The 24,146-nt window shown below is 41.7% G+C and overlaps 1 protein-coding gene across 5 annotated transcripts in view; it reads left to right on the top strand.

The window, feature by feature from the left end:
- arhgap28 (Rho GTPase activating protein 28) overlaps positions 1-24,146 on the top strand; it is a 182,307-nt gene that overhangs the window by 130,832 nt on the left and 27,329 nt on the right. For all 5 annotated transcript variants that reach the window (XM_052023584.1, XM_052023583.1, XM_052023585.1 and 2 more), the window contains 4 exons: positions 10,843-10,933; positions 18,719-18,879; positions 19,458-19,623; positions 21,077-21,168. In XM_052023584.1, the coding sequence (XP_051879544.1) occupies positions 10,843-10,933; positions 18,719-18,879; positions 19,458-19,623; positions 21,077-21,168 (510 nt within the window). The remainder of the gene's footprint in view (positions 1-10,842; positions 10,934-18,718; positions 18,880-19,457; positions 19,624-21,076; positions 21,169-24,146) is intronic.

Genomic DNA, 24,146 nt, shown 5'->3' with positions numbered 1-24,146 from the left:
GGTTAAGAGCATTCAATACCATCAGTGCAGTTTTGGAAGTAAAGGCCCTAAAGAGTTGGCAAGATTATTATATTTATATTTGGAATTTAAATAATTCCAAGTTATGTACTAAAAGATGTAAGCACCCGGGAATGTGGAATATTTATAAAGGAGAAAAACTGACATTTCAGCTGAGAAATTTTATCAGACCTGATGAATCACACCGGGAACACCGAGGTGTTGTATGATCCATGACACACTTCCACAATTTCTTTGTCATAGGGTAGTGGTGGCTGCTCTCTCCCATTTCTGAATTTATTGTTGGAAAAGTCCTTATTACAACTATTGCCTCAGTCTGGTTTTCTGTTTCGAAGCAGTAAATGATGCAAAGTGAGGAAATCCTGATACAGTGCGCATAATGTCAAGGGAGGCTTATTTTCTTGGCCTTTATCCTGGAGAGCTGCCTGTTCAATGGATATAAAGGTCATTGAAGAGGAGGAAGGTACAAATTGCTGTTTGCTGCCTATCCTACAGGGACAGACCCCGATTAACATCAGAAGAGGCCAGATAAATACAGTGGTGGCACATTCCAAGTATCTAATGCCCTTTCCTCTTTCTTCTGTTGGCCTGCCCAAATTTGGAAGTTCCAAGGAGAAGCCAACAATCAATCATCTCTATCCTCTCCCTTCACCAGAGTGCTAGACTTGGAATGAATGAACGCACCAAAATATAAAGATAGAAAACTGAGGATCAGACTTCAGCCACTCCAGATATTGGGTGGAAAGTACAAATGGGAAAGGGTAGAATTTGGGGGACTCTAAATGGCAAAGGGGCCAATGTTGAGAAAGAGTGGTTATTGAACAAGAATCATGTATCAAAATAGTAAAATCAATACTGGAAGTTGTTGAACTCGTCATTGAACCTAGGAGTGACTAATTGCAAGATGAGGGGCTCTTTTGCTCTCCTTTGATGCTGTCTGACCTACCAACTATTTGCAGCAGTTTGTTTCATCTGAGTTCCACATCTGCAATATTTTACTTGTGCAATTATTTAGTACCTTTCATCATCATCTTCCAGATAGTAACACGTTAAAAGAAACAGCTGCAGGACTGGGCTGTTCTACCCTTTTGTATCAGTTTCACTGTTCAATAAGGTCATGGCTGACCTTTTACCCCCGTGCCACATTCCTGCAGTGATCACAGATTTCTTGATTCCATAAGTGTCCAGATATTTATCAAACTGTGGTTTGAATAAACACAATTACTGAGCTTCCACAGAACATGGGGATGGAGAATTCCAAATGATCAAGACCATCTGAGTGATGAAATTTCCCTTCATCTCAGTCCATATGGTCTTCTGATTTCAAACCTTTGTCCTCAAACATCTTTCCTGCATCTAGGCTGTCAAGTCCTTTAATAATATTGCATGTTCCAATGCGATTTCCTCTCATTTTTCTAAACTGTACATAATACAGTACAAATCTACTCAACCTCTTCTTGTATGGCAAGCCTGCCATCCCAGGCATCAGCCTACTGAATCTTTGCTTCTCTTTCTCTACAGCAAGTACTTCCTTTCTGAAGTAAGGAGACCAAATCATACATTATAGTTCCTAGCGCAGTCTCACCAAGGCTCTATGCAATTGCTTCCTTACTCCTGGATTAAAATCCTCTTGTATTAAAGGCTAATTTACCTTTTATTCTCTCAATGGCTTGCTACATCTGCATATTGGCCTTCAGTAATTGTGTGCAAGCACATCTAAGTCCCCTTGAATATCAACACTACGCAATCTCTGTGCAAACACTCTGCTTTTTTGTTATGTGTGCCAAAGTGGATAATCTCACAAAATGTGATTTCTATCTACCATGTTTTCACCCACAAACCTCTCTAGTGAGTATCAACTTGAAAACTCTTTACATCCTCTTCCATAAACATGATCCGACCTAGTTTTGTGTCATTGACAAACTTGGATCAGAGGATCTATCCTGGGCCCAACAAATTGACGCAATCAAAAAGAAGGAACAGCGACTCTGCTTCATTAGTAGTTTGAGGAGATTTTGTACATCACCAAAGCCTCTTATAAATTTCTATAGATGTATGGTGGAGAAAATCCTGACTACTTGCATCGCAGCCTGGTATGGAGCCTCCAATGCACAGGATTGCAAGAGGCTGCAGAGGGTTGTAGACTCAGCCAGCTCCATCAAAGTCACAACCCTCTCCTCCATCAAGGACATCTTCAAGAGGTGGTGCCTCAAGAAGGCGGCATCCATCATTAAGAACCCTCACCATCTGGGACATGCTCTCATCTTGTTACTACTATCGGGAAGGAGGGACAGGAGCCTGAAGACCCACACTCAACGATTCAGGAACAGCTTTCTCCCCTCCGCCATCAGATTTCTGAACAACTCATGAACGCTACTTCATTGTTCTTTTGTTTTGCACTATTTATTTATTTTTGTAATTTATAGATTTTCATGTCTTTGCACTGTACTGCTGTCACAAGACAACAAATTTCATATCATATGTCAGTGATAATAAATCTGATGCTGATTCATTTCCTCCCCCCGCCCCTCTGCTCCCCGACCCCGCCCCCCCCCCCCCCCCCCCGCCGCCCCCAGCCAAATGGTTGAAATAGATTATGAAAAGCCAGGGCCCAGGCACCGATCCCTGTGGTATCCCAGTAGTTTAAGCTTGCCAATCTGAGAAGGATCCCTTTGCTCCCACTCTTTGCTTTCCATCCCATTACCAATTTAAACCAGAAGTCCCTATTAGTATATTATCCTCAATTTCATGTGCATTAACCTTCTTGATCAACTTCCTGTGTGGGACCTCATTGAATGCCTTCCAGATATCTAAATACACCACATCCACAGGCTCCCCCTTCCCTATTCTACTTGTCACCTTGTTAAAGAATTCCTGCAGATTAATCAAACATAATTTTCTTTTCATAAATCACTGTTGACTGTGCTCAATCCTATTATTCTTTCAAAGGTATTCTGTTATTATGATTTTCATTATAGTTTCCAGTATTTTCCCCTATGACTGACATCAGACTAGTATCATCCAGTGAGTCCATAAGTAAGACTTATGGTCCTAATACGGGTTTTCAACACAAAGCTTCGACAATTCCTTTCTCCCACAGATGCTTCTTGATCTGCTGAGTTCCTCCAGCCGATTGTTTGTAAGTCCATAAGTAAAATGGAGTAAAAGAAGCCTATGAATCCCAGGATATTTGGGAGAAAAGGTAACATCCTAATCAATAGGAAGTTCTGGATCTGTTCAATGTGGCTCTTATTTAGGAGTCAAAAGTCACCAAGTTTTCCCATTATAAACTCACATTGCACTGCCTCAGTTGTCGACATGCGATAAACATCTATGTTGTGCTACCTTTCGTTGCTAAGAGTTTTGCATCTATTTTCCTAGCATGTGTGTAGTGCAGTTAACTGAACACAACCATCACACCCTCGTGGGTAATTTTAGCACTAGAGATTTCACTTTTGGCTTCCAAATGCAATAACTTCACTAGCTGTGAGATACTGTAAGTCAAATAAAATGGATCATTTTAAGAAATATTCCAAGGTGAGACAAGACGATGAGATGCAACTTTTGTTTTGGATTTCCTTGCAAGCCATGAGCATACTTCCATATTCAGAGTGAGTATGCAAATATATATACATAGAATACTAGACAATCTAAATATAGAACTGAAGTAAAATCTTTATAAGCTGATTGTGTAGTTGTTGTCAGTTAGTTCACTCTTGGACTCCATAGCATAGGCTCTGTATTGGCAGAATGCATGGCCAACATTCCTATCATGATGGATCCTTGTTGGTGTGCAAGTGTAAGCATCGAAACGAACGCTCACTATGCATCCAGCTATATGCTGAAGAGGACCCAAGCACTGTGAGTAACGTATTGTTATAGTAGGGGTGTATTGCCTATTATGATGAAATGTGTTGCCTCTCATTGGTGTTCGTTCATTGTTGTCATGTGTACCAAGATACAGTGAAAAACTTTATTAAAGCAGATCATGCGATGCATAAGAACGTTGAGGTAGTAAAAAGAAAACAGAATGCAGAATATTGTTGTTGCAGAGAAAGTGCAGTGTAGGTAAACCAATAAAGTGCAAAGGCCATGAAGAGAGAGACTGGAAGATCAAGAATTCATCTTTATTGTATGAGAGGTCCATTCAAGACTCTGATAACAGTGGGATAGAAGCTGTCCTTGGGTCTGGTGGTACGTGCTTTCAACCGTTCGTATCTTCTGCTTGATGAGAGAGGAGAGAAGAGAGAATGAGAAGGGTGGGTGGGGTCCTTGATTATATTGGCTGCTCTTCCGAGGCAGCAGGAAGTGTAGATGGAGTCAATGGAGGGGAGGCTGGTTTCTGTGATAGACTGGGCTGCGTTCACAACTCTCTATAGTTTCTTGCGGTCTTGGGCAGAGTAGTTGCTATACCAGGCTGCGATGTATCCGGATAGGATACTTTCTATGGTGCATCTGTGAAAATTGGTGAGTCATTGGGAACATGATGAATTTACTTAGCCTTCTGAGGGTGTTGATGTGCTTTCTTGGTTGCAGTGTCAATGTGGCTGGACCAGGACAAATTCTGCACTGCTTCCTGAAGTCGATGACCAGCTTCTTCATTTTACTGACATTGAAGGAGAGGTGGTTGTCTTGACACCATGCCACTAAGCTCTCTATCTCTTTCCTGTATGCCATCTCGTCATTGTTTGAGATCTGGCCCACTATGATGGTGTCATCTGCAAACTTGTAAATGAAATTAGAGTAGAATTTGGCCACGTAGTCGTGAATGTATAGGAAGTATAGCAAAGGGGCTGAGAATGCAGCCTTGCAGGGCACCAGTGTTGAGGATAATCGCAGAAGAGGTGTTGTCGCATATCCTTACCAATTGTAGTCTGTTGGATAGGAAGTCGAGGATTATTTGCAGAGGGAGGTGCTGAGCCTTTGGTCTAGGAGTTTGGAGATGTTTGTTTGGAATTATGGTGTTGAAGGCAGAGCTATAGTCAATAAATAAGAGTCTGATGTAGGTGTCTTTGTTATCCAGATGTTCCCGAGATGAGTGTAGGGCTGGGGAGATGGCAGCCCCCATGGTACTGTTTCAGTGGTAGGCAAATTTCAGTGGGAGGCTGGAGATGATGTGTGCTATGACCAACTTCTCGAAGCACTTCATGATAATGGATGTCAGAGCCACTGGGTCTGACATACTTGCTCAGCCAGTATCTCTGTTTTTTGACCTCGCGTTGTCCATCTCAGATGGATATCTCTGCTTGATGCTGTGAATGCTTTGCTAGACCTTTAGTCTGTGTACATTTGTCTGTGATTGCTAAACCCAACCACACCTGTTTTGGGTTTGATGGTGTTGCATTTTTGTTGTCTGCTGATATGCTGGGGCATTCCTCTCATTTCTTTTTTTGCAAAGGTTGCTTATCTCCCTTGTAAGTTGCAGTTATTGCTTTAGTGATTAAAATGAAGCAAAAATAAAAAAAAGTATAGCAGAACAGCCCACAGACAGATGATCAGGAAGACATTTGGAAAGGAAAATGTATATTTAAAAAAAAAACTGCAGATGCTGGAAATCTGAAATCAAAATGGAAAATGCTGGAAACATTCAACAGCTTTAGGCAGCATCTGTGGAAAGAGAAACAGTTGTTTCAGATTCAGAACCTTTTGTCATTTATTACTCCTTGGGAAAGGACTATTTAAAGTTTCATTGCAAAGGAAAAGGAAAGATAAATTTAAGAATAGAATTCCACTGAAAGGAAGGATATTTTTGACAATCAGTTAAGACATTAATTGAATCTGGTGTATTAAACTCTTTTGCTTTTGGTCATACCTCACTGAAGACATTTGGACAGGTACATGGATGGGGAAGGATTAGAGGGATATAGGCCAAACACAGGCAGTTGGGACTAGCTCAGGTAGGCACCTTGTTTGGCATGGACGAGTTGAGCTGAAGGTCCTGTTTCCATGCTCTATAGCTCCATGAGTCCATGACTTTATTTGTTACTTATTTCAGGCAGGTCATTAGAGAGCGATGGCTCTTTTGACCTTTGCAAAGCTGGCCTGATTATATTAGTATGAACCTCCTATATGAAAAACAAAAATTGTAGATGCTGGAAATCTGAAATAAAAGCAGAAAATACTGGAAATATCCAACAACTAGAAGAGCATCTTGAGAGAATCGAAGCTATTCAGAAAGTACATCAACCCGAATTTTTAACCATTTCTCTCTCTCCACAGATGCCACTGGATCGATATTTTCTGCTTTAATTTCAGCAATCCCTTATGACCAACACCAGTTAATACCTACTTTATATGGCCCATCACAGTATTGGTTTGATACGCTAGTGTGGAGGTGATGTTTTGTCTTCACATGGAGAACATTTTCCATTGTCTAGATTGTCACCAAGCTAAACACGTTAAATGTAGAACAGGAGACACGAGACTGCAGATGCTGGAATGTGGAGCAACAAACAATCTGCTGGAGAAACTCAGTGGGTTGAGCAGCATCTGTGAGAGCAAAGGAATTGTTGGCCTTTCAGGCTGAAACCCTGCATCAGGACTGATTCGGGGTTTTGGCCTGAAACGTCGACAATTCCTTTCCTCCCACATATGTTGCTTGACCCACTGAGTTCCTCCAGCAGATTGTTTGTTGCTCTAAATGTAGAACAGATCCAGTACCATTAGCTTTCTGTGGGAGGAGGTGGGGGGGGGGGGGGGTTTCAAAGTTATCACCAAACCATTAAACAGAAGCTTAACTGAACTACTGGAAATACAGTGGCTACTGCAGGTCAGAGGCAAGGTAGTTTGCAGTACATTATACATGTGACTACCTAATGCCTTTCCATCTTCTCCAGAGTGACAGCAATGTGGTTGACTCTCAATTACTCCATGAAATGACCCAACAAGCCAATCAGTTCAAGGAGAAACTGGGATGGCTATGGTGGTATGGAACAGTGCATTCAGTTGGACCATGCCTCAGGGAAAAGTTTGTAGATTACAAGTCAGCCAGGCAGTGGTCTGCATGGAATATCCTCGAGGCCCTGTGGGAAGAGGAGCTAGTCAAATGGTTCCCAGAATGGACTGTCAAGGTCATTTGGCAGAAATATAGTGTTGAGGCTCATTCTGAACAGCCATTTAAGATGGGATTCAGTGCTCTATGAGCTGATCTTGAGGGGACACACTGAGAGAAACAAAAATTGATGCTGGAAGATGATCATCGCAGAGAAAGATGCTCTTTGGCCTGCCTGAAGCTTGCTGGCCTTCCAATGTGAGAAGCCGTCCATGACTGAAAGTAACAGACTGGTACACTCTGACGTGCAGAGCTGTAGGTGGGATGCGCTGAAGCTTGTTGCAGCTGTTACAAAGGCTCTATGGAGAAAGGTCACAATTTAAGGCCCTTCCGCCATTGTACACTGTGGGACAGGAACACAAATGTTGGTAATTGTTTATTATTGTCACGTGTACCAAAATACATTGAAAAAGCTTTGTTTTGCATGCCATCCATGCAGATCATTTCAAAACATAAGTACATTGAGGTAGTACAAAGGGAAAAGCAGCAAGTTATTGTGTTACAGTGACAGAGGAAGTGCAGTGCAGGTAGACATTAAGGTGCAAGGGCCATGCCAGTTGTGGGGTCAAAAGTTCATCTTTATCGTACAAGAGGTCCGTTCAATAGTCTTATAACAGTGGGATAGAAGCTGTCCTTGAGCCTGGTGGTGTGTGATTTCAAACTTTTATATCTTCTACCCGATGGAAGGGGGGAGAAGAGAGAATGTCCAGGGTGGGTGGGGTCTTTGATTTATACTGGCTGCATTTTTTGAGGCAGCAAGAAGTGTAGACAGAGTCCATAGAGGGGAGGCTGGTTTTCATGAAGGGCTGAGCTGTGTCCACAACTCTCTGCAGTTACTTGTGGTCTTGGGCAGAGCATTTGCCGTACCAAGCCGTGATGCATCCGAATAGGTTGCTTTCTACGGTGCGTCGATAAAAATTGGTGAGGGTCAATGGGAACATGCCAAATTTTCTTATCCTTCTGAGAAAAGATTGAGGTCACATGGAGATAACAATCCTGTAAGTGGAATGATCTCACATAGAATCACAGAAGCATATGGCAGAGAAATGGGCCCTTTCTGCCCACCTTGTCCACGCCAGCCATACTGCCTCTCTTGCGTTAATCCTATTTGTCCACATTAGGCTGGTATCCCTTTACACCTTTTCCATCCAAGTATCTGTCCAAGCACCTTTTAAATGCTTACCCTTTAGATCTTCTTTAAATTTCTTCCTTTCACCTTAAACCTGTGCCCTCTAGTTCTCACAGATGCTGCTTGACCTGCTGAGTTCCTCCAGAAGATTGTTTGTTGCTCAAGATTACAGCATCTGCAGTCTCTTGTATCTCCATTTAGTTCTAGTCTCCTATGCCTTGGGGAAAAAGATTCTGACTATCTATCCTACCTATGTCCCTCATAATTTTATATCTGCTATAAGCCTCCTATGCTCCAGTGAGAATAAACCTGTATGTCCAAACTCTCTTTGCAACTAAAGCCTTCCATTCCAGGCAACATCCTGGCGAATCTCTTCTGCACTCTCTCTATTGTTACCGCACCCTTTCTGTAGTGTAGCGACCAGGACTGTGCACAATGCTCCAAGTGCAGTCTAATCAATGTTTTGTACAGCTGCAACATGATGTCCCAACTCTTATACTCAATGCCTTGGCTTGTGAAGGTAAGTGTACCAAATGCCTTCACTACCCTATCTACCTGTTTCACCACTTTCAGGGAGCTAGGGATTTGCACCCCAATGTCTCTCTGTACATTAATGCTCCCAAGGTCTCTGCCATTTACACTTGATATCCTACCAGAATTTGACCTCCCAAAGTGCATTACCTCACACTCGTCTGGATTAAATTCCACCTGCTTTGCCCAATTTTCCAGCTGATCTTTGTTGTGCGGTATCCTTAGATGACCTACTTTGCTGCCTTGTAATGTGAATGGTGGTTATCTGAATGCCCTGTTTTATATATTTACAAATATTTGGGGGGAGAAAAGGTTAGGAATGGGAAAATTGTTGGCTTTGCCAGTGATATCTTAGCCTGTGAATGAATAAATAGGAGGAGAATGGAAAAATATATTCTTGCCTGGAGCTTCGGCAACACTCAAGGAGCTCAACACTTAAGAAGAAAGCAGCCTGCTTGATTGTACCTCATTTACCATCCTGAACACTTACACTCTCCACCGTGGCAGCCGCATACGCCTTCTCCAAGATCCACAGTAATAACGTGACAAAGCTTCTTATCTGGAGATTAACCTTTCCTCCCACCCCTCCCCTTCCCAATATCTCCCACCAGCCCTTTCACTACTGGGTCTTTCACCTCAACAACATGTGGAACTGCTCATTGTTGAAGTTTCTTTGAATTTACAAAAACAGAAGAATACACCTGATTGGAATATACAAAAGGAGGAAATATCTTTTCTTTAAATAAAAGAATAACTGAAAATGTGCAGTTAACAAGCCATCAACACAGCCACAGGACACTTGGCAGCAAGTCCCAATGCTTAGCACCCCTATTTTCCGCTGCTTGGCCTTTTTGTAGCATGGTTAGCATTATGATGGTTAACCTGCTCATTTCCTGTTCCGTATACTGATTGGAAACTAACACAGATAAGAAGTAATGAGCTGAAAGTCAACACAATAGTGCGTTTTCTCTTATTCCCAAACTACTACTCCCCCCCTCTCTCTCCCCCTCCCCCCCTCTCTCTCCCCCTCCCCCCCTCTCTCTCCCCCTCCCCCCCTCTCTCTCCCCCTCCCCCCCCTCTCTCTCCCCCTCCCCCCCTCTCTCTCCCCCTCCCCCCCTCTCTCTCCCCCTCCCCCCCTCTCCCTCCCCCTCCCCCCCTCTCTCTCCCCCTCTCCCCCTCTCTCTCCCCCTCCCCCCCTCTCTCTCCCCCTCCCCCCCTCTCTCTCCCCCTCCCCCCCTCTCCGTTTCCTGAATGACTGTGTATGAATTAATGGGCATTGACAACCTTTTTGAAATTCTGCCAAGTAAGTATTAGTCATCTGAATCTGGAGAACAAGTAAGGTGGTCCAGCAGTGAATATCATCGTATCAAATGATCCAACTGCAATAAATTCACCAGTTCCAGTGGGAAATCAGGAGCAAGAAGTTTGGCTCAAGTTTTTCTCATTTTATTCCCAGGTTTCACCGACCAATAATAACCCCGGTACTACAACTTCTGAGCAATCAGACTTTTCTGGTTTGGACTTGTAACTATTCTCATGTATGAAGATCCTTGGAAAGGCTAGTATGTAAGAAACTATATAAATGGAATGTTAGTGGGCAATTTGCAAAAAATAATTGGAGAAATTATTGGCATGAAATTGAGCTAGAAATTTGAATATTCCCAAAATAAGCATGGCCCAAAGGACAAGTTACATTAGACTTCAGACCTAATTATTGTGGAGCTATGGCTGGCAGTGGTCTGCATAGTTTGAATGTGGAATCTTGAGAAGCACCTTGCATACTTAGCTACCAGCTGTGTTTAGTGTGATGAAATGTAATGCAGTGGGTTACCAAACAAGCCATTCATTAGAAAATGCTACTGAATGAAATCTTGTTTCAAGCAGGAGCCCCAGATGCCGAGTTTTTTTTTCCTTTTGCCTGTAGCAATGTCGCAGACTTTGTGCTTCCAGCTTATAACGGGCACCTGTGATTTCTTACACGCCAGACCTGGAGGCTTAGGCTGCCCACAAAGCAAGCAATGCCTGGTTGAATATCTAAGCCAAAGAATGGAGGATGTCTTTGGATCAGTAACGGCAGTTTAGTTAATATGTTTTCTTCCTTTTCCAATCACAGGCCAGAATTGAGTTCATGGCACCTGAGTCTTCACCTGCTTCCAATGGTGTACAACAGGCAGAGGAGAAGGCATCTTGGGATCCCACAAAAGGTTAGTACTGTTCAAGTGTGGAAACAAGTTGGAGGAGGGTGCAGGAATAAAAGGAAATTAATGTAACCATTCCTGCCCTCTTTGGTCTTAGGCTAGGAAAAGGAAAATAATCAGTCTGGCCATTAAGTGAGGAAAAGTGTGCATTTACACTCTGCCTTCCCCATATGTGAATTGTACAGAGTGACACTGTGCAAAACAATTACCACTCTTGGAAATAAAAGGAGTCACAGCCAACGTAGCCACGTTGCCAAGGAGAGATGTGCCTAGAAAGAGAATTCTCCCCCTGTATTTGGTACATTGAAACCGACATTGTTTGTAGCACTAATCCCAAGCTGAGCTGCTCTCTTGCTATAGGAAATTGTTTCTGTGTTTACTTCCAATAAGAAGTGTTAAAACTTGAGCGGCATATTGTACGGGCATTGCTGCTTGCTGGACGGGCAGGACCAATATTAATGAGAGATGGGACAACACTCTTAAAGTGATCCCTCCATGGAAGCCTCAGTTGCCATGGAAACTGAGTTCAAATTGGGGAGGAAGTGGGGAGAATAGCAAAAATTGAGGTGAGTTGGGGATAAATTTCAAAATGTCGGACAGGTGGGAGGAAGGATATGGGGGTGGTGGGGTAATAGCATGTGGGCCTTTTGGGGAGACCTTTCCTTCACCCCAAGTGTGGAGAAGGCTGATTGCACCTTATGGCTGACGTGATCAGCAGAAGCTATTGGGTAACAGGTCAACGGATCTTTGAACTGCAGCTTGCTCTGTTCTGATGGCTGCTGGTGAAAAACTCTTGTATAAATAAGTAACTGTAACACTATATTCTGCATTCTGTCATTGCTTTTCCCTTGTGCTACCTTGATGTACTTGTATTTGGAATGATCTGTATGGAGGCATGAAAAACTAAGTTTTTCACTGCACCTTGGAACATGTAACAATATTCCAATTCCAAAAATAAAAATTACAGGGAATGGTTTTTAACACACAGAAATGATATCCCACTAAATCACACACAGTGCTCCTAACTTTCAGTGTGATGTATTCCTTGTTGAACTGTGAGTTAACAGTGAGAAGGTGCAACCTTTTGATCCAGTTGTTATCAGCAAGTAATTAATGGGAAGTGCACACACTTTGGGGCAAATATAATGACTAAATGTCACCCCTTCTAGGGTCGATTGCAACAGGAAGTGCCCGGTTCCATTTTCAAATGGTGTGACTGCAACAGCAAACAGGCACAATTTAAAGCATGCATTGTGTTGTGTGCTTATATATAAACTAATGGCCCAATGTGTCCATTTTCTAAGCATCAGTCTCTGTTAATCATGTGCATTTCATGCAATTATTTGGTAGACTTAACAACCTATCAAGCAAAACTAACAACAAATGCAATGCCTTTCCAGCATAGAGATGTAAAACATTCTGAGAAAAAGTAATACTTCATAAATTATTTGTTAATGTATTTGAAAAGCAAATGACAGGATAATGTTATTTGAATAACAAATGAGAAAACAGGGTTGCTTCTTTCACTTGTTTAGTTTGTTAGTCCTACCCATTGCCTTCCTCTTCCTATTCTTCTCTTACCCAGTATGTTCTGTTCTCCCTGCATACATTATGATGCAATAATGTGGAGCTGAATGTCAGGATTGTCACAATTGGCAACTGACAGTTTTGTATCCATTCATCTTTAGCAATCAAAGACAAATCACTATTCAGTGTGTGTTTTCGTGTGAAATTATGAAGTATATTAGCTGGTTATTGAAAAGAGAGACCATTAATATCAGAAAAGCACAGAGTACTAATGTGTTAAATAGGGAAATAGCATTTGGGAAATATAACTCTTCAGTCCTTTGTTAAATATAGCAATATATAAATCAAACACAATCAGATTTGTTTCAATAGTATATTTAATATTTGAGCCATACAAAGTAATTGGGTGACATGTCACTGCTTGGGTAACCGTAAGGGAACAACTAATGATCTTAATGCAACAAGCAAAAATGATCAGCTAATTCCTTTGCTCCTGATTAATATCCAGTAGTCTATATGCAGTACGTGGTGAAGATCGATTCAGGCTCGGATATACTGTGACATAGTAAAACAGCTTAATTTTTGTAGTCTAGGTTTATAATTGAGGAGTGTTGAATGTGAAATTGTATGCCTATCAGATCAGGCAGCTGAATTCCAGTAGATGTCAATACTATCAGGAAAGCAAGAAGCTAGGTGGGCAGTTCTTGGGAGCAAAAAACAAAGCCAACATTTTGCATTGAGGGAATAAATTCAATAATATTCTGTCTGTCAAAATCCATTTATGAAAATTATTGTTGCACATTGAGCTTGCTTTACTTGGCATCTGTTATTGATCTTTGCTTTCAAAGGACATATTGTAATGTAGAAAAAAATTGATTTCAGAATGGTCTATAAGTGGTTACTTTCTCCAAAGTTGGGCTTTGAGTTGTCTAAGAGAGATTACCATCATCAAGTTTTAAAAGGATATTGCAGAGAGCTAAGAGTTATTTAATTGATAACCCAATTACCCTTCTTTTAAAACAACATATGGATGGAATTGATAAAGTCAGCATTGTTCAGCTATGGACTTGATGTGTTGGAAACCCCTTTTCCATCTGATAGATCTGGAACTGTAATGGGTCATTATCTGTCATTTCAATGGGAATAATTTTCTCCTTCAGGGTAATAAACTTATGGGCAGGTCATCTGTTACAGAAGTCACATTTTATGCAATCCCTGATTTATTGGTTGTGCAATGAAAATGATGGGTGGAGTTTAGTCTCAGAACACCTGATCTTGTGGAACTTTACGCAAGCCCTCTAATCTAGGCTAGATAATGGGCAGCACCTCCCAAACTTGTGGCTTCTACCACCACGAAGAACAAGGGCAGCAGACGCTAGGGATCACCACCAATTGGAGGTTTCCCGCCATTTTCCGAATTTGAGATATATGACCATTCCTTCATCGTTGCTGGGTCTAAGTTCCGGAACTTCCTCCTCACAGTCCTGAAGGATTACCTTCACCAGAAGAACTGCATAAGTCCAAGAAAGTGGCTCACTATCACCTCCTCAAGAGCAATTAACTATGGGTAGTAAATGTTCTCCTTGCTTGTGGTGCCCACATAATACATTCAAAAATAGAAGTCTGACCAAAGTACTTTTGTAATTAGAATAGAAATAGATTAAAATAGAACAATCAAAGGATCTCCTGTTTCTTGGGCATAGCGTCTTCCTGCTCATCAAAATAACCTTGATGCACAAGTGGAGATTGTTCATATACAGGATGGAAAATATTCTTAATATTTTATAGCAGAACAAAAAGTTCAGGTTTCATCAGATAGACATTCATCTGGTCACTTGAGATTGATAACTCTTACTTTCTGGAGGTCATTAAATATTGTGCAGAGTGTTGAAATCTGTCCCTTTTCCCAAAGCTGCTTGAACTTTTGTCTAGGTTGTTTTTCCTGTTGATAAAACTCATCGTGTTTGGTTAATAAAAGTTTAATCTAGTCTTTAACATGTAATTATCTATTGTAATATTTAGATGACATTACTATTATTTTAATTACCAAACTGGTACAAACCATTCAGCTGAATGTTGCCTGTTTAAGGATATCAATGGTGTAATGTAACTCAGTTCAGGCCTTCCTGGCAACTGCTTAACCAAGGGTCATAAAATCTGACTTGTGAAATGTTTTCATTTTAACCTGCATACATGTAAAGTTTAAGGGATTTCCAAACAATATTATTTTCTTTTTAAATCTTGAAAAGTTGATTAATGGAAAGTTTCTATAGCTTGATTTATAATGGAAGGAAATGCAAGTCAGCTAAAGTGTCCCAAACCAACTATATTTTAACAGCCTAGATGAAAATTCAAAGAATTCACAATAAGTTTAAAACAATACAAGATGAATCAAGAAATAAAGAATAGAGGATACCTAAAGATCTGTGGATTGTAGAAGTTATAAAGATGAATATATCCTTTAGATCTTGGAAAGCAATGAATGGGAGAAGGTCCAACATATTGATTTTAACACAGAGGGAGGGTTGTTGCAGACCATGTGAGATGGCAGCTGTGGACGTTTGAAGGAAGGAAAAGAAAATATCAATGAAATGCCAGCACTGATAGAGGAGCTCAAGATAAGTTGACTGTAGAGGATGTATGTTGCTTGTGATCAAACCCAGAACTGACCAAATGCCTAAGCTATGACATGACATCCAATCACTCCTGAGAGGCCAAAGGTGATTCCACTGAACGAATACCAATGATCATCACTTGGGATGTAATGATGGGATTTTTTTGCTTTCTCACTCCTTCCTGTTACCTCAGTAAATTAAAACTAAATATGAAGTCATGATAGCTATGCTTTCTTGCAGATTAGATCAAGGTGGCAAGAGTAGAGCAGATTTTATTTCAGTGGAATGGGAAAAGTCATAGGAAAGAAATTAAATCAGGAGCAAGATTAATTGGAGGCATGAAATGGAGGGTGTTGGAGATGCTGATGGATGGTTGCACCTTGGACAGACGTGGCTAAATGCCCATTTAACTCGAATATACTTAACTTGATGGTTAACAATGGATCTGATACATAACTGAGAACCTCATCATGAATATTTATAGTGTATTTCAGAAGCATAAAACATGTTCAAGCAGTACAGTGCTGACAATAATGAAAGAAAATAATGAAATTGGGGAGAGGCGAATTATGAGGCTATAAGGCGAGAACTTGGGAGTGTAAATTGGGATGACATTTTTGAAGGGAAATGCACTATGGAGATGTGGTCGATGTTCAGGGATCTTTTGCAGGATGTTAGGGATAAATTTGTCCCGGTGAGGCAGAGAAGGAATGGCAGGGTGAAGGAACCGTGGGTGACGAGAGAGGTGGAACAACTGGTTAGGAAGAAGAAGGCAGCATACATAAGGTGTAAGCAGCAAGGATCAGACAGGGCTCGTGAGGAATATAGAGTTCAAGGAAGGAACTTAAGAAAGGGCTGAGGAGAGCGAGAAGGGGACATGAAAAGGCTTTGGCGAGTAGGGTTAGGGAGAATCCCAAGGCTTTTTTCTCGTACGTGAAGAGCAGAAGGATGGCTAGAGTAGAGGTAGGTCCGATTAAAGACAAAGGTGGGAGGATGTGCCTGGAAGCTGTGGAAGTGGGTGAGGTTCTCAATGAATTCTTCTCTTCAGTATTCAGCAAGGAGAGGCATGTTGATGATGCTGAGGCCAGTGTTGGTAAGGGTAATGTTCTAGAGTATGTAGATATTGAGAGAGAGGATGTGTTGGAATTGTTAGAAAAAGGGCCTGACGGAATATTCCCCAGTCTGCTTCGTGAGGTGAGGGAGGAGATCGCTGAACCGTTGGTTAGGATTTTCGAGTCCTCGTTGTCCACGGGGATGGTACCTGAGGATTGGAGGCTGGCGAATGTTGTCCCCTTATTCAAAAAAAGGTAGTAGGGATAGTCCAGGGAATTACAGACCAGTGATCCTTACATCTGTGGTGGGTAAGCTGTTAAAAAGGATTCTAAGAGATAGAATCTATGAGCATTTAGAGAATCATGGACTGATTAGGGACAGCCAGCATGGATTTGTGAAGGGAAGATCTTGCCTCACAAGCCTGATAGGGTTCTTTGAGGAGGTAACCAGGAAGATTGATGAGGGTAGTGCAGTGGATCTGGTCTACATGGATTTTAGTAAGGCGTTTGATAAGGTTCCACAGGGTAGGCTTCTTCAGAAGGTCAGAGGCCAAGGGATCCAGGGAAGCTTGGCAGTGTGGATTCAGAATTGGCTTGCCTGTAGAAAGCAGAAGGTTGTGGTGGAGGGAGTGCATTTGGATTGGAGGGCTGTGACTAGTGGTGTCCCACAAGGATCGGTTCTGGGACCTCTACTTTTTGTGATATTTATTAATGACTTAGATGAAGGGGTGGAAGGGTGGGTTAGCAAATTTGCAGATGGCATAACGATCAGTGGTGTTGTGGATAGTGTGGAGGGCTATTGAAGCTTACAGAGGGATATTGATAGGATGCAGAGCTGGGCTGACAAGTGGTAGATGGAGTTCAATCCAGAGAAGTGTGAGGTACTACACTTTGGAAGGACAAACTCCAAGGCGGAGTACAAGGTAAATGGCAAGATTCTGGGCAGTATAGAGGAGCAGAGGGATCTGGGGGTTCATATCCACAGATCACTGAAAGTCACCTCACAGGTAGATAGGGTAGTTAAGAAAGCTTATGGGATGCCAACTTTCATAAGTCGTGGGATCGAGTTTAAGAGCCGCGGAGCAATGATGCAGCTTTACAAAACTCTGGTTAGACCACACTTAGAGTACTGTGTCCAGTTCTGGTTGCCTCATTGTAGGAAGGATGTGGAGACATTGGAAAGGGTGTAGAGGAGATTTACCAGGATGCTGCCTGGATTAGAGAGTATGGATTATGAGGAGAGACTAAAGGAGCTAGAGCTTTACTCATTGGAGAGAAGGAGGATGAGGGGAGACATGATAGAGGTATACAAGATATTAAGAGGAATAGACAGAGTGGACAGCCAGCGCCTCTTTCCCAGGGCACCAATGCTCAAAACAAGAGGACATGGCTTTAAGGTAATGGGGGGGGGGGGAGTTCAAGGGAGATGTCAGAGGGAGGTTTTTCACCCAGAGAGTGGTTGGTGCATGGAATGCACTGCCTGGGGTGGTGGTGGAGGCTGATATGTTGGTCAAGTTCAAGAGATTGTTAGAAAAGCATATGGAGGAATTTAAGATAAAGGGATATGTGGGAGGAAGGGGTTAGATAGTCTTAGGTATGGTTTGAAGGGCGGCACAACACGGTGGGCCGAAGGGCCTATATTGTGCTGTATGGTTCTATGGAAACAGAATAATAGCAGTTCTGCAAGAAAACATATTTGAGAAACATACTCTAAAAGATTGCAGACTTTCCCCTGTCTTCAGTCTTCGACCACCTATTCTGAACCTTCCGTTGTGGACTCCAAAAACGTTAGAAAGTTCCATGATAATGTTATGGATTTAATCTGAATATATGAAAGGGCTCAAGAAAAAAATGGATAAGCCCATTAAAGCTCAACCAACTCTTCAGATGATATTGAATCCAATCACTAGTAATGCTAACTACTGGAGGAGTTAACAAAGAAAAACTGTTTGCAGTATCATGATATTCATTTTCAGCATGGCAAAATACAGAGCAACAACCCTTCCACCCTGTGCCTATATTGTGGCCTTAACCCAATCTCATACTCTCTAATGTACTTGAAATGAAATAATCGCCTGCACTAGTGTAGCATATTTCCATTGCCTAGTGATGTACCCTATGGGCTTTCTGTGAGAGGCAAATTTGTAATGTGGGTCTGCTCCCACTAGGACTGTCACTTCACATGGAGTCCCCGTAAGCAACAGGCATGTGGATTTTTATAGCTTGTGACTCATCTGGGTTTGCAGTCCAGTGTAGAGTTACAATATTATCTTGCTTAATTGATAAATGACTTGGTAGCTTTGTGCCAATGAGAACAAGATAAGGAGCCAAGAAAATATTGTACAATCTGTATCATAAGCAACCTCACCTCACATCCCATTCTGTAGGTAAAAGTTTTTGCACCATACACTCTCTCAACCTATTCTATCTCCGACAGAAGTAAATAGCAGATGATAAGGCCCACAATTTAGGACCATTCTGTATTTTGCAATTCAGACCAGATTAAAAATTTAACTAGAAAAATACTTAAATGTTGATTTTCAGCTAGAATATATCTTTGTATGCTGTTTATATAATCAAAACGATTTTTATATCAGGAAATATCAAAAGTGATGAAATCGAAAGTCAGCAAAGCAACGCTGAAATAACAGAGGACCTGAACTGGGACATGCCCTACTCTGAGTCTCTGATGGCAGCCCAGAAGGCACAGGAACCCAGGACCAACTGTAAGAAGAGGCCCAGCAGCACAACATTACCTGTAAGTGAGAAGGGTGGTTGTGCTTAAACTGCTTCATCCAACAAGTTTAATTGCAGATGTGCTGACTCGCATGAAATGTGAGGCATGTGTGAGCTAAGGCTGTATCTAAAACCAACCTTCAACTCAAAGCCAGATGTCCAAACCGAGCTCCTACCAAGATCTACATGCAAATACCAAAAATAAACTTGGAACTGGCTCTCTTTTCAGTAAATGTAAGATGTGAATGAATGAAAGATGAATGTTTTTTCTCTTTGTGAAATTCGCTGCTCGTAAATTTTTAACACTTGTTTAAAAAAAACAGAAAAATGAAAATCAAAAATCTGCAATGCTGGAAATCCACAATAAAAACAGAAATGCTGGAAGTAATCAGCTGGTGAGTCACCTTTTGTGGAAAGAGAAACAAAATTAACATTTTAGGTCAAAAACCCTTCATCAGAACAGTTCTGTTGAAGGGTCTTTGACTTGTAATATCTCTTTGCACAATTGCTGCCTGACCTGCTGACCCCTGAACATTATTCTGTCAAAGGAGTTAGGAACTTGGGAAGTTCACTAATTGTGTGGATCTGTTTCATTCTCAGAAATTCACCATTCCGAAAGACAGACTGGGTTTAACACGGATTGGGGATCTGTCCTGTCAGGATATGAAAAAGATCCATAACCTTGCTCTCATAGAGATAACAACTTTTTATGACGCACTAGGATTAGAGCTGAAGAGGAACAGGCCTGTGAGGGTTAAGGCAAAGGGTAAGTTTGCTACAATATTCCCTTTACTCTTCCCTGTATTGCATAGAGACATAGTATGTCTGAGGTTACAAAGCCCTAGGGTTTTATGATTGCATTACTGCTGTCAATACGTTGTTTTTGGCAATCGTTTTGCATCTCTGTAGCACTGAGTGCTGTGTTCCAGTGAAGTAGTAAAGAAATTGAAGTGACATCATCAAATGCAGCCCCTAGAAACAAGAAAAGAGACTGAAAGAGTATTTAAAGACAAGAATGAGAATAAAGCTCCCCTGAAATCCTGTCTGGGAATCTACTTGCTCCATTATTGCACTTTTGAGTGTCAGTAAAGGTTTTTACCTTTAGCTGGTAGATTTAAGAAAAATAGAACAAATTAAGGCTTGCTTTTACGCAGCTGTTCTGATGGCCTTGGGGTCCCAAAGTGCTTTATGGCCAATGAAATCTTGAAATGTTGCTATGGTGGTGGACAATTTACACAGAACATGCTCCAAAAAACATCTGTTTCTGTGAGACTACCTGAGGGTTAATTATTGGTCAGGATTTGGGGTAACTTTTTTTTCTTTGAAATAATGCCATGGGGTACATTATGTACATTGGGACGGCAGATGGGACCTTGGTTTAATGTCTCATCCAACTGACAGCAGTACAGACAATGATACACTCCTCCAGAGCTATATTGGCAATCTAGATATTTTATGCTAAAGTCTTAGGATTGAAACTTTCTGGTTCAGAAGTTGACAAACCAAATTGAAATAGCCACAAATTACATTTTTTATGAAATGTTGGTGAAGGAATCAAATGAGTTTAAAGATATACTAACAGCCACTTTAAATGCAGATAAGTGGGACTAGTACACTGGTCAACATGTACACGGTGGGCTGAAGGGCCTGATTCTGTACTGTATGACAGGGTGCGGAAAAGAGTCACGAGGATGTTACTTGGACTGGACTGCTTGAGTTATAAAGAAAGACTGGACAGGCTGGGACTCTTTTCCCTGGAGCGTAGTAGGCTGAGGGGTGACCTTATGGAGGTTTATAAAATCATGAGGGGCATCAATAAGGTGGATGGGCACAGGCTTTTTCCCAAGGGTAGGGGTATCTAAAACTAGAGGACATAGCTTTAAGGTGAGAGGGGAATGATTTAAAAGGGACCTGAGGGGAAATATTTTCACACAGAGGGCAGTGGGTATATGGAACAAGCTGCTAGAGGAAGCTGTAGAGGTGGGTACAATTACAATGTTTAGAAGACACTTAAAGGGTATGTGGCTAGAAAAGGTCTAGAGAGATATGGACCAAACATACACAAATGGGGCGAACTCAGACAGACATCTTGATCGGTGTGGACGCGTTGGGCTGAAGGGCCTATTTCTGTGCTGTATAACTCTATGATTCTATAACTATTAAGAGAAAAGTACTGATAGATGTTTCAAAATGATAAGTTCTTTTGATTTTTGTTACAGAAACTGGCCTCTTTGGGGTTCCTCTTACAACCTTGCTTGAAAATGATCAAAAGAAAGTTCCAGGAACAAAAATTCCTCTCATCTTTCAAAAAGTAAGTGCAATAGATTGAAGGGAAATATCCAATTGGAGTCAGATTTAACAAGCGCTTGCTGAGTTGGCAGTGTTGCAAAGGATAGTGAGGAGGCCCATAGTGCATGTAGCATGTAGTCAGACCTCAAGCATGAAGACATGCTGTAGATCACACAAACACACAGCAATCCATGTCTGAAGAATAAATATAATAACTTCTAAATGAGCAGAGAGGATTGACTTTGCTGGTTGGCTTTTAGGTTGTGAATTACTGTCAAAGGTATCTTTGCATGTGTTATGGACAGGCTCCCACTGAGAAAGAGTTGCTGGAGAATGTTGTAGTTTTAAACCCCTCCTGATCATCTTGGCTCTAAATCAGCAACCACTTCCTCTGCTCAGCTGGGCCAGTGTATGGTGGAAAGGGCACTAACGTTTTGATGCCTGAGGCACTAATCCAGCAGGAGTCCACATTGTTTTTTAAGTCACCGTGATTCTGGTTAAACATTGAGAGACAAAGAACTGCAGATGCTGGAACCTAGATGAAAAACCACTATGATACTGGAGGAACTCAGCAGGCCAGGCAGCGTCCCTGGAGAAAAGCAGGGAGTCAACGTTTAGCGTTAGGACCCTTCTTCGGGACTGAAGATAGGAAAAGGGGAAGCCCAGTATATAGGAAGGAAAAGCAGAGCAGTGATAGGTGGACAAAAGAGGGGAGGCGGGGTAGGCACAAGGTGGTGATAGGTAGATGCAGGTAAAGGATAGTGATGGGCAGGCATGGGAGAGGAGGGGAGAGCAGATCCACTGGGGGATGGGTCAAAGGTAAGGAGGAAAAAAGGGGGGTAGGAAAAAGAGAGAGGCTAGGAAAGGGAAGAAAAGAAGAGGCATGGTTGGAGGTGGGTATGGGGGAGTGGGGTTGAAGATTACTTAAAGTGGGAGAATTCAAGTTCATACCGTTAAGCTGCAAGGTTCCAAGATGGAAACTGAGGTGCTGTTCCTCCATTTTACATTTGGACTTCTGGCAGTGGAGCAGGCCGAGGACCAACATAATTTGAGTCCGTCTTGACTGTGGATTTCTTCCTAGTCAGTAGGTGACTCATGGTCTTTTTTTTTCCTTGAGAATGAATCTAAATCCAGATGGTTAGTTTTTCAGATTGAATCCATCATGCAAGCTAAATTCAGCAACAAAGTTAAGTTGAGTTTATTGTTAAGTGTACAAGCATGGCGAGGTACAGGTACAATTTAAAAACTTGCAGCAGCATCATGTAGTTTCAGACAACACACAGAACATATGCTTATACATAAATTGGATCTAAACAGTGAAGAAAAAGACTGTGTAAAATCAAATGAAACAAGTCCATGCTAGTGTAAGAGGTGGTCTGCAGTGTTCCATTGCTGAGGTGGGATTAAGGTCAGTTCAAGAACCTGATGGTTGTAGGAAAGTAGCTGTTCCTGAACCTAGTGGTGTGAGACTTCAGGCTTCTGTACCTCCTGTCTGATGGTGGGGATCCTTGATGACAGATGCCGCTTTCTTGAGGCAGCGCCTCAAGTAGAAGCTTTCAATGGTGGGGTGTGGTGTGCCCATGCTGCACCAGGCTGTGTCCACTACTCTCTGTAACCTCTTGTGTTCCTGTCGACAAGGTAGAGCTGGTACAGTCTGTAAGCGAGGAGAGTATTGGAGGGTCAGCCACAGGAATCCAGCAGAAAAATGGCAATTTATCTGTGTTGGGCTCCACTTGGGAAATTTGGTTCCATTGCAGTGAATAGAGTTGATTTTCAGAAGTAGAGTTCAATGCACTCTTGTTAACATATCATGAAGTTTGTGAGTGCAACAGAGGATTAACCTGAGCTTCATCATCTTTAAGTATGGCTGTCGAGGTTTTCAGTGATTTCTCATCCTGGTCCTCATCTTAAGTCTGAGATTTTTTTGCTTTGAATTTGTTAAATAATGTTGATTGGACTCCCTACATCTTCACTGGGTTTCATATTGATATAACTGACTAGTGTCATGACAATGATGAAAAAATGGACCAAGTGCTGGGAAATGGGATTAGCTTCAATATGCTGGGTTGGCATGGACACTTATCGACCAAAGGGCCTTTTTCTGTTCTGTACAACTCTCTGACTTTGACTCTATGACAATTCCACTGAACATCTGAGTTCAATGTATGTTCTCTTTTCATCAGCTGGGAAATTATCACTAAACTTGTTCGCATCTTGGGTTAAATCTAATGAATGCGCATTATCTAAAAGGTGAGCAAGAAAATTTTGTCCAATGGGATATATGCTAAGGCTCATAATAAGAAATATCAGTATAAAACTATGACCCAGGTATTTGAGCACAACAGGCTTTAAAGGGGCTTTAAAGTCAATTGTGGGAAACTGATCTGCCAGTTGTATTGGCCTTGATTGGAATCCAATTGGAATATTGCATTTTTGATACTAAACCTCAGGAAGGAGGCAATGCCCTGGAGGGGATAGAGTGTGGTGGTGAGTTTTGTGGGAACAGTGCCCCATAAAGTCAGTAAGTGGTTGTCTTTGGAATTTGTAAAAGAAATGCCCAGTTAAAAGCACTTTTAACACTGTTCTCAGCTGTAGATTTGATTGCCAAGACATTAACGGTGAATACAGGGTTTTAAGCAATTAAGTTATAAAGCCATTATGCTTGGCTGGGTTCCAGGGAAGATGCACTTAGTGAGTGGAAAACAGGATATGACCCTAATAATTCTGTGGGTCCTTTCTGTTAAATCTCTGGCTCCAAGGCAGGAGAGAGAGCACTAGAGAAACAGAGCTCACTTGTCTGGAAATCCTGGGTGCAATGACTTGCTGGGGAGCATTGATACACAAAAAAGAGAGCCCTTGTGCGACTTGTTAACATGTAGGTCACACACAGGTAGTTTTGCTTTGTCTTTTGCAAGAAATGCAAGCCTTTCATTCTCTGTGTTAATAAGAATTGCTTTATTTACTTGATTCTTTTGTAAGAATGTTTATCTAGCTGATGTA

This window comes from Pristis pectinata, chromosome 9 (assembly GCF_009764475.1).
Source record: "Pristis pectinata isolate sPriPec2 chromosome 9, sPriPec2.1.pri, whole genome shotgun sequence".
Lineage (NCBI taxonomy): Eukaryota > Metazoa > Chordata > Chondrichthyes > Rhinopristiformes > Pristidae > Pristis > Pristis pectinata.
Note: the sequence above shows the minus strand (reverse complement) of the source record. Positions and strands in the feature narration are given on the sequence as shown.